The following is a 13,930-nucleotide window of genomic DNA, read 5'->3' on the forward strand; positions in this document are numbered from 1 at the left end:
ACATTTCCACATTAGTGATGTTGTGAAAGAAGATATATATATTTTTCATATGTACTTGTGTTCCCCTTTAGAGGGGACACAAGCTTATTGTGAGTAGGATTGTATCATTCTTTTTGTACTTGTATCACTAGCATCCAGCACACACATTCATTGATTGATTGAAAGGTAGATTGGAGTTAGATTGTAAAAAGATTTAAATGCCAAAGAGAGAAATTTTTATTTTATCCTAGAAGAAATAGTCACTGAAATAACTCCCTAAATAGGGTTCTGAGTGACGTGATCAGATTTGGGCTTGGGGAATATCACTTTGGCAGCTGGGAAGAGGTTGGATTACAGAAGGGAGCAATTTAGTACAGGTGAGAGATAATGAAGACCTGAATTAAGATGGTGACCCACAGAGTTCTCCAGTGATGAGATGGCATCAGATGTAAGAGACATTGTGGAAATAAAAATAATTTGGCAACTGATTGTATCTGTGTGGTGAAGAAAAATGAGTCAAGGTTAACACAGGTTGTGAATCTAGGAGACTGAGAAGCGGTAGTGCCCTTGCCAGAACCAGGCAAGTTCTGTTTTGGACATGTTGAAACATCACAAACATCTAGGTCTGTAGGATACCCAGTTTGAAATGTTGACTACCTAATGTGTTACTAGAGGTCAGGAGAGAGAGATCTAGGAATGATTGTATGGAAATGAAAAACCTATGGAATTGGTAAAACTTTGTTGTGCGAGAGTGTAGAGAGAGAAGAGGGCTCAAGTTAAAGTCTTGCCCATTGTTGAATCAACCAACTTGAATGAGAAAGAATGCTGTGGTAGAAGAACCAAGAGTCATTAAGTGCTTCCATCTACCAAGTACAGTGCTAAATAATTCACAAATCTCTCATGATCCTAACAACAACCCTGGTGCTATTATTATCGTCCTTTATTTATAACTGGGGAAACTGAGACAGACTCAGCACTTTATGCATTGTGCTACTTCCTAAAAAAGAAAGTATTCCAGAGAAATGGGCAGTGCTGGCAATTACAGCAGAAAGGTCAAGAAGGAAAGACGGGACAAATGCCCTAACGGATGTTTTCAACTAATAGGCCCCAGAATGGTCCCAACCTACATTAATTCTGAAACCTGAAAGACAGCAGAATTAACTCATTTGTTGTTGTTTTATTTTGTTTTTGGAGGGCAATTGGGGTTAAGTGACTTGCCCAAAGTCAGTGTCTGAGGACGAATTTGGACTCAGGTTCTCCTGACTCCAGGGCCGGTATTCTATTCACTGCGCCCCCTAGCCGCCCCTGAGATAACTCTTAATAGGAAAATTAGTATGTTCTTGATTCCTTAATGCTTACAGAACCATGTCTCATACTCTTTCCTTCTGAAGAATCTGACGTTATGACCCTTAAGAAAAAAAATCCAAGCCTTTCTCCTATCAGAGCCAGCAGTAATGCAGTGGAATGCATAACTTTTTAAGTCTGACCAGAGTCTCATCCAGTATTTGCCAAGAGCTATTCGGAGCCTGTTTGTTTTTCTATAAAATGAAAAAAGACTGACCTCTTCCTCATCCTATCTGAGACCAACGCAGAGACTATGCCGTCATGAGGCTAAAAAAAAAAGAAAACCACAGCCGGCTCTTCACTGCAATGGCTGTCTGCACTTTCCACGCAGTGCCTAGAGCCGGAGTTCACTTATAGAGCATGCTCAATATTACTTGCCAGAGCAAGTTTCAACGTAAACAGCAAATGCTGATTTCTGTTCTTATGGAGAGGTAGCAAGAAAAGAAAAAAGTGATCGGTGAGGCGCTGGTAGAAGGATTCTTACTCCTACCCGGTTTCCTTTAGCGCTGTTTGGGTTTTTTTTTTTTTTTTGCTGCTACCTATTTTCCATATTTAATGAGTTTTTACCAGCCTTTGTTACTCGAACCAAAGCCGGGAGAGAATCTGCATTCCAACTCCCACGTGGCTCCAGCTCCTCGGTGTGTGCATGCGCAGTAGCGGGGCGCGCTGCGCTCACAGGGAAGTGCTTTTCCGAAGGCGCGGGGGCAGAGTACCGTTGTGACTGCGGCGGCCACGCCGTAACGGCCGCAATGGCAGATGAGATCAGCAAAGCTCAGACTGCCCAGCCGGGGGGAACCACCATCTTCGGGAAAATAATTCGCAAGGAAGTCCCGGCCAAAATCATTTTTGAGGATGACCGGGTAGGAATGGGCAAGCTGAGGGTAGAGTGGGCGTGCGGGGAGCGTTCGAGAGAGCATCGGGGCGGGGGTTGGCCGCGCCTTGTGGGGGGGCGCCTCGGGGCATTAGCCCCGTTTAACTGTCGTGGAGTGATACTGGCTCTCGTCTTACCCACTCCCCCACGCCCCAGGAGAAGCTCCCAGAAAGCCCCACCCCTGCAATCCAAAAATTATTTGTGTGACCTTGGGAACGTCACTTTACTTTCCTGGGCGACAGTTTGTGGCTTTTGTTTCTTTAAATAAGATGAGCGGGCGGACTGGAAGATTGGTCCGGCCGTTCCGATTCGGATCCGGGGTCCGAGGTCCTGCCAGGGTCGGACCTTGTCCTGAGCCCGTCCCCGCTAAGCCGGGAATAAGAGGCCGTGGGCGGAGGCCCTGGCGCAGCGGCTCCGTGCTCGCTGCCTTGTGCCGCCCCGGGGCCCTCGGACCTCCGTGCCCTGCCCCGGGGAAAGGCTATCTGTTAACATGGACGCCTCTGTGCACCGACGGACCTTCGGGAAGGAAGAGCCCCGGGGAGAGGAGTAAGGGAGCGGCCGGGGGGTGGGGAGGACACCTTTTTCTGCTTCTGAGATTCTTGGAGGCGCTACCGCGGCCGCCCTAAATGCGTGCCCGGGTGGGGCATTCCTGCAGCGGGGTGCGCCTGCCCCGCGCCTCCGGAGGTCAGAAATCGGATCGGGGAGAGCCGCCTCCCGCGCTTTCTAGTGGTGGCTGCCGGGGACAGAAAGTTCGTTTACTGGTTTTGAGAGAGAAACTTATATAATCAGCAGCAACGGCATGAAACCTTTGGAAACCTGGTAATTTGCCAAATCAAACACCGGTGTCACTGGAGTGAAAAACTACCATGAGGCTCTGTGAGGTTCATAACTCTTTTTTACCTTAGTCTTACAACCATTTTTACTTGGAGGTGTGCTAGTAGAATAGCAACAACACGTGTCTGTGTTAGAGCAGAAATGGACTTTTGCAATCATCCTGCCCACTTTTCTGTTTTATAAATGAAGGGGAAGTGATTTGCATAAGTCTGAACCTACCAATATCCCATCTACCACCTCTGCCTCCCAGCCCTCCCCAGTGAGATATAAGATCCTTGAAGTCAGGAATAATTTTGTGTCCTTTCCAGTTACTGTCATTTTCTCAAAGTAGGAAATTGAAAAATTGTTCTTTTAATTGAAATTGTTGAATTGATCTTCAAATCTAACCTACCCGACCCAAATGTAACCCAAACACATTTAAAAGAAAGTTTAGGTGACTCGAATTTGGCCTGTCCTTTGTCTCAAGATTTTACTTGTGGTAAGGTAGTTAGCTTTAACCATAGTTTGTAAATAACAAAGGGAAGTGCAACTGTGGTATATTAGCTCTGTGACCCTGGGCAAGTCACTTAATCCCAATTGCCTCCAAAAAAAAAATTTCCTGGTAAACATTGGTATTTAGCATTATAAGCCTCAATACTTATTAATTTCAACGCCTTGTAAGTTTTGCTTTTAAAATCACTATACATTTTGAAGCCAAAAAAAGGTATTAAGATCTCTATTCAGTCCCTTATGTTAATTACTTAGGGGAAAAAATAAATACTATAATGTCAACTAATATTCATCAGTTGCTCCCTCAACATTTTACCAGTTAGGTGTTTCTACAAGTGCATTTTCTTTTTCTGACCCAAGAGAATAACTTGATATAAAGTATATACATTGGCATGGTGTATAGTAATCATATTTTAATTAGGTTGACAGGAGGTCTATTGTAAGTATACATGTGTTTGTGTATTTATACACAGAACGAAGGAGCAGCCAGTATCAAAACGATGGAATCCAACCCCTCTCAAATTTTTTGTTTGTTTTGTTTTTCCCCTTGAGGTCTATTATTCTATTAAGTTTTATATGGATAATGTATAATACCTACAGTTTGAGTCATTTTTTGACCTTCAGAAATGTTTGTTTCTCTTTTTTACCCTAGTGTCTTGCTTTCCATGATGTTTGCCCACAAGCCCCAACTCATTTCCTGGTGATACCTAAGAAAACCATTACTCAGATATCTGTGGCAGAAGAAGAAGATGAAAATGTAAGTAAATATAATACGACTTGTTTTTCCTACCTTTGCTTTTTAAAGTTGAAAAAATAACTTATTCTTGAAAGCTGCATTTTGGAACAGAATTTATAAAACATTTTTTGTATTTCTGTAATAGGGTACCTCTCAATACCAGTATTTTGTCTACCTTCTAGTTTTTTTAAATTTTGGTTGCTTGTGTTTATTTTAGGGAAAGGTTTAAATTTATTCTCATTTCCTCTCAGCATTAATCAATATTGAGCTCTGAAAGCAAGTTTATTTTAATACAGGGTGGTATGCTGCAGGCCAGCTAAAGAGGTAACAAGAAAAACGGAGAAGTCAATTCTTTCTGTTCTAAATTAAGTAGCATCAGTCCTTTCATTTAATTATTGTATTCCATTATTGCTAATCTTCTCACTACCTTTGTCATTCTCTGGCTGTATTGTAAGTTGTAAGTTTCCTTAATAAAATGTAGCTGCTAGCACCCAGAAACTGGATTCAGTACTCCAGATATGTTCTGATCATGGCAGCCTACAGACAGATACCTCTGTCACAGTGGATATTCACTGTGCATTACTTAAGGCAGGCTCTTTCTTTTTGGAATTATTTTCATTTGTATAATGAGATTTTTATTTTTTAACCAGTTTTTCTTGCAGATTTTCAGACTTTGGAATCCTGACTATCTTTTCTCTTAATTCTTTGACATTTTTCTCCTAAAGTCCTAGGATGTGTGTCAGATTATTTCTTTTATTAAACAGGTAAATATCTCAGTGTTTTACTTGGAACAAATAGTGTTAGATTTTTTGGGGGGTGCTTTTTATCAAGCTTTCAAGGGATTTTCTTTTACTGGGAAGAAAATATGTAATATCTGCAGAGAAAACTTTAAATGAAAAGTATACATGATTTGAATGTTAAGACATTGACATATGTAGCTAGAAAGTTTTTAGCTTTGTATACTAACACCAGTAGCTGATATAGCGTATGCCTAGGCAGTTGTTGAGTAGCTTAGTGGACAGAGTGCCCAACTTGGAGTCAGGAATATCTGATTCCAATATATTGAATATATTGAGTTAGAATTCTGCCTTAGACGCAAGCTGTGTGACTCTGAGCAAAGCATTCAGCCCCTGTTGGCCTCAGTTTGATCACCTATAAAATTGAGATGATAGCACCTACTTCTCAGGGTTATGGGAATGAAGTGAGATATGTAAAGGCTTTGAAAACCTTAAAGTACTATATAAATGCTAGTATTATTACACATAGGAATTTTAAAAGAGGAAGATAGCAAAATCATGTCAGATGTTCAAGTAATGAAATATTTGTTCAGAAATAAAATTCTGATCGTGTAATCATTTCAGTCATTGAATTAGTTTGAAATAGAGATGATTAGATACAGATCTACCTAGAATGGGGTTGGGAACTTTCAGCCTCAAGGCCACATGTGTCCCTCTAGGTCCTCAAATGTGCCCTTTGACTGAATCCAAACTTCATAGAACAAATCCCCTTAAAAGGATTTGTTCTGTAAAACTTGGACTCAGTCAAAAAGCCGAACCCAAAAACCTAGGAGGTCACATATGGCCACAAAGGCTCAGGTTCCTCATCCTTGGGTCCTAGAAGGATGGGAAAATTGTAGAAAAATGTTTTAAGGTTATCTTACAATTACATGGGGTTGATGAACTTTTTAATCATTTGTTTTCTTATATGCTTAATGTCTTAATATTCATTATAAATATATTTTTTAAATCTAGACTTGTGGTTTCGTCTGTTCCAAGGAATGTCACAATGTGACCTTTTCTGCAGTTTTTCTGTAGTTTATAATCTGAGAGTTGCCTGGAGGGGGGAGTACTGTAAGATTAAGTGACTTGTTAATAGTAAGTAGTACCTGAACTCAGGTTTTTCTGACTCCAATTCCAGCCTTCTGTCAAATATATCACACAGCGTGAGTACATGGGTCATGTGTCCATTTTGTTGAAATACTCTATATTTCCTCAGAAATTAATTGGGTAAGGCCATGGTAATAATATTCCATTTTTTCTCATATTATGTGATTTAAAATACTGATTGTGCCTTCTCCGAAACAGCACTGACTTACTTTTAAGCCTTGTGAATGGGTGTGCTTTGTTCAGTTATGACTTCGTTGAACATCCTAGAGAAAAAAGCTAGTCTCTGTCCTCACCAGTGATATTTCCCCTTTGCCCCAGAAGCGTAAACAAATGATTTATGTAATAAGGTTTTATTAGAGGCTGAAAGGAAATGAGAACATGTTGTATATTGGCTTACGGTTAGAAAGTACAGTTCATTGTTTTCTCTATAAATTATTTGTCATCTGTTAATCCTATACAAAATCTTTCTGAGATGCTTTATTATGGCATGGAGAGGTAGTCTTGAGTTATTAAGTTGCTGTTTTAGGAGACTGGAAACTTCATCAGTTTTTACCTTGCTGAGAAGGGTTTGAGTTTGGGCGGGGTGACAGGCCAAATATATCCACAATCTGAGGACCAATCTAGCTAAGCAAGGAGAAGCTCATCACCAGTAGATTTGCCTGTAGGTGATCAACCAACAAGGATGAGTGTTCATTAAGTTTATGCTGTGTGCCAAACACTGTGTCAGGATAATACCCTCTTGATTCTTCTGTGATGACGTGGTATGGCAGAAAAGAGAGCACAAGGTGCTAAGAAGTGTACTATATTAGCATGATTTGTAAACATCCTGTTACTTATAAATAAAAGCTAATTATCTTGTATTGATGTTATTAGTAATCTATTTTTTTTTTCTCCCAAAGTCAGTTATTAAGTAGGAGAACTGAGATTTGAACCCAGGGCCACTAACTTCAAGTCCATTCCTTTTTCCACTATACCATGTTAGGCTTACCTCGTCTGAGTCCCATTGAGGGAGGCCTATAATGTTGTGAGGCTATTATTACTCTAAATATAAGATCTTTGTCCAATGACCCAACAAACTGATGGGCTGCCAGAAGATTAGAATTTTATCAATACTGGTATTGTAATAAATAAAATCCAAAATCAACAAAGTTTCAACTAAACGGATAAATAGCATGGGTTCTCCTTGCAAAGATAAAAAAAGGGAGTTAGTGAAGTTGATCTTTACCAAGTACAAATACTTGGTAATAATAGAAACAACACATTTTTAGTTACCTTGTCAGTAAACACTTATTAAGCACTTCCTATGTTCCAGACACTGTGCTAAGCACTTGTCATGTAGTGTTCGTGATGGGCATAAGCAAAAAACTACCATGAAGGTAATTACAGCTTCCATGCCAACATTTGTGACAGGGGCTGAAGAAATTCTGTGAAGAATGTGATGAGGTCTTCAAAAACTAAATTTGATATTGGCTGACTTTGGATGGATAGTGGAAAGTATTTTGGAAACTTTAGCTCAGGTTTGAGATATGAAAGAGGTCAAAGGCTTTGTTGATTACTTACAAACTTTGTGCCTGTATCAGTCATTTTGCAATGCTTTCCCTTTGCCATCTAACCCTCTCTTATAAAAACTGACCCAACAAAATGACTGTCACAACTTCTATAAATCTCTATTTTTTATACCTCATCTCTGTGAGAAGTGGGAGGATATTCTTTGAATACTTACAGAAAAGAATTGGAAGGTACTGGATGTGATGAATTTCAGACAAACACATTCTCCCCCCCCTCCCTTTTTCATACTCTCTCCCCCCCCTTCCCTCTTTCTCTTCCTTTCTTTTCTCTCTTTGTCACACACATGCATGATTGGTGATAAAGCAAAGGTCACAATCCAGCCTGACCTCTTAAACACTGTCACTGTTGATAAATTAAAATAAGCAGACATAATGACTTTAATTGTCACCATTTCCTACAAAAGCCTAAAGAATATAAAATAAAAGAGCCAAACAAGGCCTTAGTGAGCAAACAATTTGATCTCCTTGCCAAAAGGAGTAGTTTGGCTGCTAAAAGTAAAAGTGCTTTAGGATACAAACTCATTTACAAAACAATGTACAGTGTATCCCTAAACCTGCTCTAAAGTAGGATGGCAGAAGATTAGAAGCAGCATTTCCTCAGAAAAACTTCAAAGGTCAATGAAAGCAAAAACAAGTCTACCTAAATGGTCCACATAATCCCAAGAGCATTCCTAGGTAAAACTTGAAAGAAAAGTGACTCCCTATTGGAGACCACACCTTTATTAGCAGATAATTTACCAGCAGAGAATATGATATCTTATTTTATTAGACCAAAATATTTACTTCAACAAGAGGAGTCTTTTATATATATGTTAAAATTATATGAGATTTGTTGATAAACCCGAACAGTAATTCTTTTTAGTGTCCTTTTGAAAATTGTCAAGTAAAGCATGATTGATATGTGTGTATGTATTATGAGCATAAACTAAATGTATGTTTTCTTCTGTCATGGAGAATATACCTCAGAAGTTCCAAGTAGAGGGGCGGCCAGGTGGCTCAGCGAGTAAGAGCACTGGCTCCAGTGTCGGGATGACCTGGATCAAATCCAGGCTCAGATACTCAGCACCACACCCAGAAGTAATAACTGGCCATGTAACCTTGAGCAAGTTACTTAACCCCGGTTGCTTTTAAAAAAAAAAAAAAAGAAGTTCCAAGTAGAAGAGGGATTTTCTTTGAATGGTGAAGTCCTTTAAGTTTTGACTTATTGCATTGAGCCTCACAACGTTATAGGCCTCCCTCAGTGGGACTCATGATGACTCAGAAGAGGTCAGCCTAACATGGTATAGTGGAAAAAGGCATGGACTTGAAGGTAGAGGCCCTGGGTTCAAATCTCAGCTCTCCTACTTAATAATTGTTTGACTTTGGCAAGTCATTTTACCTTTCTGGGCCTCAGCCTCCTCATCTGTAGAAAAAGAAGGGCTTGTACTGTGGTCCCTTCCAGCTGTAAATCTAGGATATCATTAAACTATTCATGTAGTTGTAAGCTTTTAAAGCTTAAATTCTTCTAAAAAATTCTTTTTTTTTTTTTTTTTTGGTTTGGATCTGTGGTTTCAGCAAGATGGGAGCTTCAGTATGTAAATGTCTTCCACCATTGCAGATTGCAAACTCTTCTGTAAATAATAATTGCTAACATGTATGTAGCATTTACTATGTGCCAGGCACTGTGCTAAACATTTCTCAATTCTTATCTCATTTGATCCTTAAAACAATGCTGAGAAGTAGGTGCTTTTTATTCCCCTTATTTTGTAGATGAGGAAACAGACAACAGGTTAAGTGACTGGCCCAGGGTCACTCAAGTAGTAAGTGTGTGAGGCTGTATTTGAACTCATTTTCCTTGAATCCAGACCCAACTCTATCCAATGCACCACCTGGCTGCTCCTGTGATATATATTGCAGCATATTACATCTCACAGGAAATATATGAAATAAATGAAAAATACTCATTGTCCATACTGACATGAAGGTGGATAGCCAGTCTTTTGAGTTAGCAAGTCAGTGTTTAGGACAGGCACTACATATGTATAGTGTATTGGGCTAAGAATTGATCTAGAGGAAGACACTAGACTGAAAAGCATTTTAGAAGTTGCGGTATGCTCTTCACAATCCCCAGATTCTACCCATCAACAGAGGTTTTCTTAATGATATGTATTAAACTTGGAACAGCATAATCTTTGAAAAATCAACATTTTAAGTTCTACAGGGGTGGGCGCAAATAGCTTGTAGCATGTTTTCATTGATGACCTTCATGTAAGAAATGGTATCAAGAAATTGTATAATTGGACAAAGAAGTGGAATGGATTAGACTTAGTGAGAATAAAGGATAGCAGAATGAACACTGGGTATACTCAGAAATACACTTAACTATAGAGGGAGACCTCTGACACATTTGTTTTGGTGGATCCTCTCTGCCGAGCATCTTTGAAAAGAATTTGAAGGTCTATTTGCCCAAAGACTTTTTTCTAGGGATAAATTTTAACTTGGTACATGATTTATTTTTTATTCAAAAGTGGTAGGATATGTATTGCTAGTATTGATTGTGTAATTTTTATTCTTCCCTAGCTTCTTGGACACTTAATGATTGTTGGCAAGAAATGTGCAGCTGACCTGGGTCTGAAGAGAGGATACCGAATGGTGATCAACGAAGGTGCAGATGGGGGGCAATCTGTCTATCATATCCATCTGCATGTCCTTGGAGGACGTCAGATGAAATGGCCTCCTGGATAAATTTTTGGAATGATTTATTTAGGGAGCAAGGCAGGTTTACAATATATATGTTAAGCTGAGTATACTTAATGATTTCTGTGAAACAAGAAATTGGGAAATCATTTCAAAATGTACACAATAAAAGACAGTTATCTCTTTACCATGCTTCTGCATTTGACTAAAATTTTATTTTACTTTTTCAAGTATATGAACTCTTTTCATTAAAAAAAACCCTTAGAATTGGTGACAACTTTAAAGAATGGTACAGTAAAGTTAGTGTTTAGACATGTTTCCATTTAGGGAGCAAGTTTTGGAGGTAAAGAACTTACAAATAATTTTTTTTTTAATTCTGGGTTTGTCAATGAGTACCTATCAGTGCTGTTTAACAGCAGTATTTTGGAAATTTAATGACTACCTGCTACAGAAACCACTTTTCGGTTTGCATTTTGGGGGCTTGTTGTGGCTGGTCAATTTCAAAGGAGGTCATTAGAGCAAGTATGAAGAAAATATGTAGCATGGTTTTGATACTGTGATTAAAAGTAATCCTTTTAGGAATGGGTCAGCCTTAATCGGGTTGAATTTGGCTTAGGGAGGAAATAACATACACACTCAGTTGGGTATCACGCTACAGAAAAGTAGGGGGGAAGGGATAAAAAGGGAGATGATAGAAGGGAGGGCAGATTGGGGGAAAGTGTAGTTAGAAGCAAACACTTTTGAAAAGGAACAGGGTCAAAGTAGAAACTAGAATAAGTGGGGGGCGGGATAGGATGGAGGGAAATATAGTTAGTCTTTGACAATATAACTACTATGGAAAGGTTTTGTGTAACTACACATATACAACCTATATTGAATTACTTTATTTCCTAGTGGGGAGTAGGTAAGGAGGGAAGAAGGGAAAGAATCTGGAAATCAAAGTTTTAAAAACAAATGTTAAAAAAATTGTTTTTTACATGCAACTGGGAAATAAGATATACAGGCACTGGGGTATAGAAATCCATCTTGCCCTACTATAAAGTTGGGGGGCATGGAGGAGGATATAAGAGAGAGCAGATTGGGTGAAAGGCTATTCAGGCTCGATATCTTGGGGTGGGGTGTAGGAGAAAGACAGGGAGAAAATTTGTAACTAAAAATCTTGTAATGAATGTTGAAAACTAAAAATAAAAGATTAATTACAAAATAAAGTAATCCCTTTAGAAGACTTAAATTAAACATTTTTGAGGGCCATCCAACCAGCATTATATTTTTTATAATCAGATAATAGTATACATATGCTATCATCTATATTTATGTACTATTATCTAATATGCACACACACACATACTTAAATGAATTTGTAACTTCATCAATTTGGATGTTTCCTCCCACCCATCCTTGCTCCACCAACAATACAGCAGTGTCTCAATTTCCCCACATCCCCTTTTAACATTTGTAATTTTCCTTTCTTAAGTTTTTCCAATGAAACATTTCAATTTTCTTCTATTTTTCCATTCTTTTGATTTTGTTTTACTGTTTCTTGATGTCCCAAAGAAGGAAAAAGCATGCTAACACAGCAGTTAAGCTGTGTTTGGGAATGTTAGTGGACTGCAATCTCAGTGTAAGGTACAAGTGTTATTTGGCAGCCAAAAAGCTAATGCCATCTTAACCTGTATTAATAGATGTAGAGTGGCCTAGACCAAGGATGTATTGGCTTTGCTATATACTTTCAGAATGCATGTGAAGTATTGCTTTTATTTGTGGGCATCGATGCAGGGCCTCAAGATCATGTCTTATGAGAAGCTGAATAGAGATGAATCACAAGCAACATATAATGAACCTTGAGCATTATAGCAAAAATCTCCTTTTCAAGGAGTATTACACAGCAATAAAGCCATTGCTTGATTCCTGTAGGAATATCCTGTAGGGATATTCTTGAAATCCATCTGATGTAAGGCTGAATTGTCACATAGTGTAAGACTGACCTACCCCCATATTTCATTGGGCTCAATGTAAATAAAGGATAGTTATGACTCTTCTCTAAAGCTAGGTTAAGGGTAGGACAAGAATTTTCCCTCTAAATGGAAATTATAAAGACAGGGAATCTGCTGTGTTTCAGGGCATTTATTTGACTTCCTATATCCCCCCATTATCATTAGAAAGCATCAAGTCCATTGAGATTCCATTTGGGGGATGTCTAGGTAGCACAATGAATAAGAGTACCGGCCCTGGAGTCGGGAGGACCTGAGTTCAAATGCGGTCTCACTTAACACAAACTAGCCATGTGACTTTGGGCAAGTTAGTTAACCCCAATTGCCCTACTTTCTCCCCTCCAAAAAAAAAAAAAGATTCCATTTGGGTTTCTTATGTGCAATAATGAGTACCTTTCCAGTAAGTGTCTGATACCAAGGAAATGCTTCCTGCCAAGAGGCATCCCATAGCTTCCTTGGAGCACTAGTCTTGTCCATGGGGTTGATGTTCCTTATTCCAGTTAACATGAAAACGTTGAATACTATGTCAATTACTTTATTCTGGTCTGAATGTTCTTATTCATTTGCTTATCAGGTCAAATTGAAAAGGTACTCCAACATTTCTTCCACATAGCACCAGTCAAGTTCTTGGCATTAACCTTCCTTATTTTAATTAGAATGAAACTATTGAGGACCACGTCAATTACTTTAAGCCTGAATGGGCTTAACCTTTTCAAGAATCCCTCAGAAAAACAGATAGACTTGCTATGGTTCTATTGGGTAAAGGATTACAAAAGGCTATGTTCAAACACCTCGCTTTCTATGTAATGACCACAGTTCCTTGAAATGAGCTGAGTCACTAGCAATATGTACTAAACCATGAGGAATATAGCAAAAGTCACTTTGTCCCATACAGAGATAGAATGTTTCCCTGTTAAAAATGGAAATGACTCCAGAGACAGACAATGTGCTGAGATTTGGGGAATTTATTTGGTTTCATATATAAACATCCCTCTCTCCCCACGCAGGTTCCATTAGGGTTTCTTTGCTCAAGAAATGAATTTTTTTTCCTTTATAAAATGTCCTATACAAAGAAAATTCTTCTTAATGAAATAGAAAAGTCCTTAATTGGACCCAAAATACTCAACTGGAACAGTCTAAGGCTATTGTAATATATTGACTTCAATGAAAGGAAATGAATCTTGGTGGAATACAATATTGCCCATTGAATGACTTGTAGCAAATAGTTTCCCCTTTTATCCACAATAGATATACATTTATTATTCAGGACAAATTGAAATGGTCCTCCACAAAACTAAAGGTATCCTAACACTAGTCTTATCCTTACAGTTGATGTTCCTTATTCCAAAAAGAATGAATGAATTTATTTCCAGGTCAATTACTTTACACCAGGCAGAATTTGTTTATCCTTTTCATGAGTGTATTCCCCAGTAAAAAATAGATTTACTGTGGTTATATTGGGTAAAGGATCATGAATACCAATTTTAAACATTCTCATTTCTATGTAATGACCACAGTCACTTGAATTGAGTCACAAGCAATATGTACCAAACTGT

At 38.7% G+C, this 13,930-nt stretch overlaps 1 protein-coding gene across 1 annotated transcript; it reads left to right on the top strand.

Annotated features, from left to right (window-relative positions):
* Positions 1 to 1,954: 1,954 nt before the first annotated feature.
* On the top strand, positions 1,955 to 10,570 carry HINT1 (histidine triad nucleotide binding protein 1). Its single transcript, XM_069088087.1, has 3 exons — positions 1,955 to 2,183; positions 4,170 to 4,274; positions 10,267 to 10,570. Exons 1-3 carry the CDS (start codon positions 2,073 to 2,075, stop codon positions 10,429 to 10,431), a joined length of 381 nt encoding a protein of 126 aa, XP_068944188.1. The 5' UTR covers positions 1,955 to 2,072; the 3' UTR covers positions 10,432 to 10,570.
* The last annotated feature ends 3,360 nt before the right edge of the window (positions 10,571 to 13,930 follow it).

Source organism: Petaurus breviceps, unplaced genomic scaffold (genome assembly GCF_028583685.1).
Source record: "Petaurus breviceps papuanus isolate PSGF00001 unplaced genomic scaffold, PetGlider_PUasm1.0 184, whole genome shotgun sequence".
NCBI lineage: Eukaryota > Metazoa > Chordata > Mammalia > Diprotodontia > Petauridae > Petaurus > Petaurus breviceps.

Bases quoted from the DNA above. Each gene is read 5' to 3' on its own strand.
- HINT1 (XM_069088087.1), top strand. From the start codon at position 2,073: ATGGCAGATGAGATCAGCAAAGCTCAGACTGCCCAGCCGGGGGGAACC. The intron at 2,184-4,169 runs GTAGGAATGGGC...TTTTTACCCTAG, and splicing joins TCATTTTTGAGGATGACCGG to TGTCTTGCTTTCCATGATGT. The intron at 4,275-10,266 runs GTAAGTAAATAT...ATTCTTCCCTAG, and splicing joins CAGAAGAAGAAGATGAAAAT to CTTCTTGGACACTTAATGAT.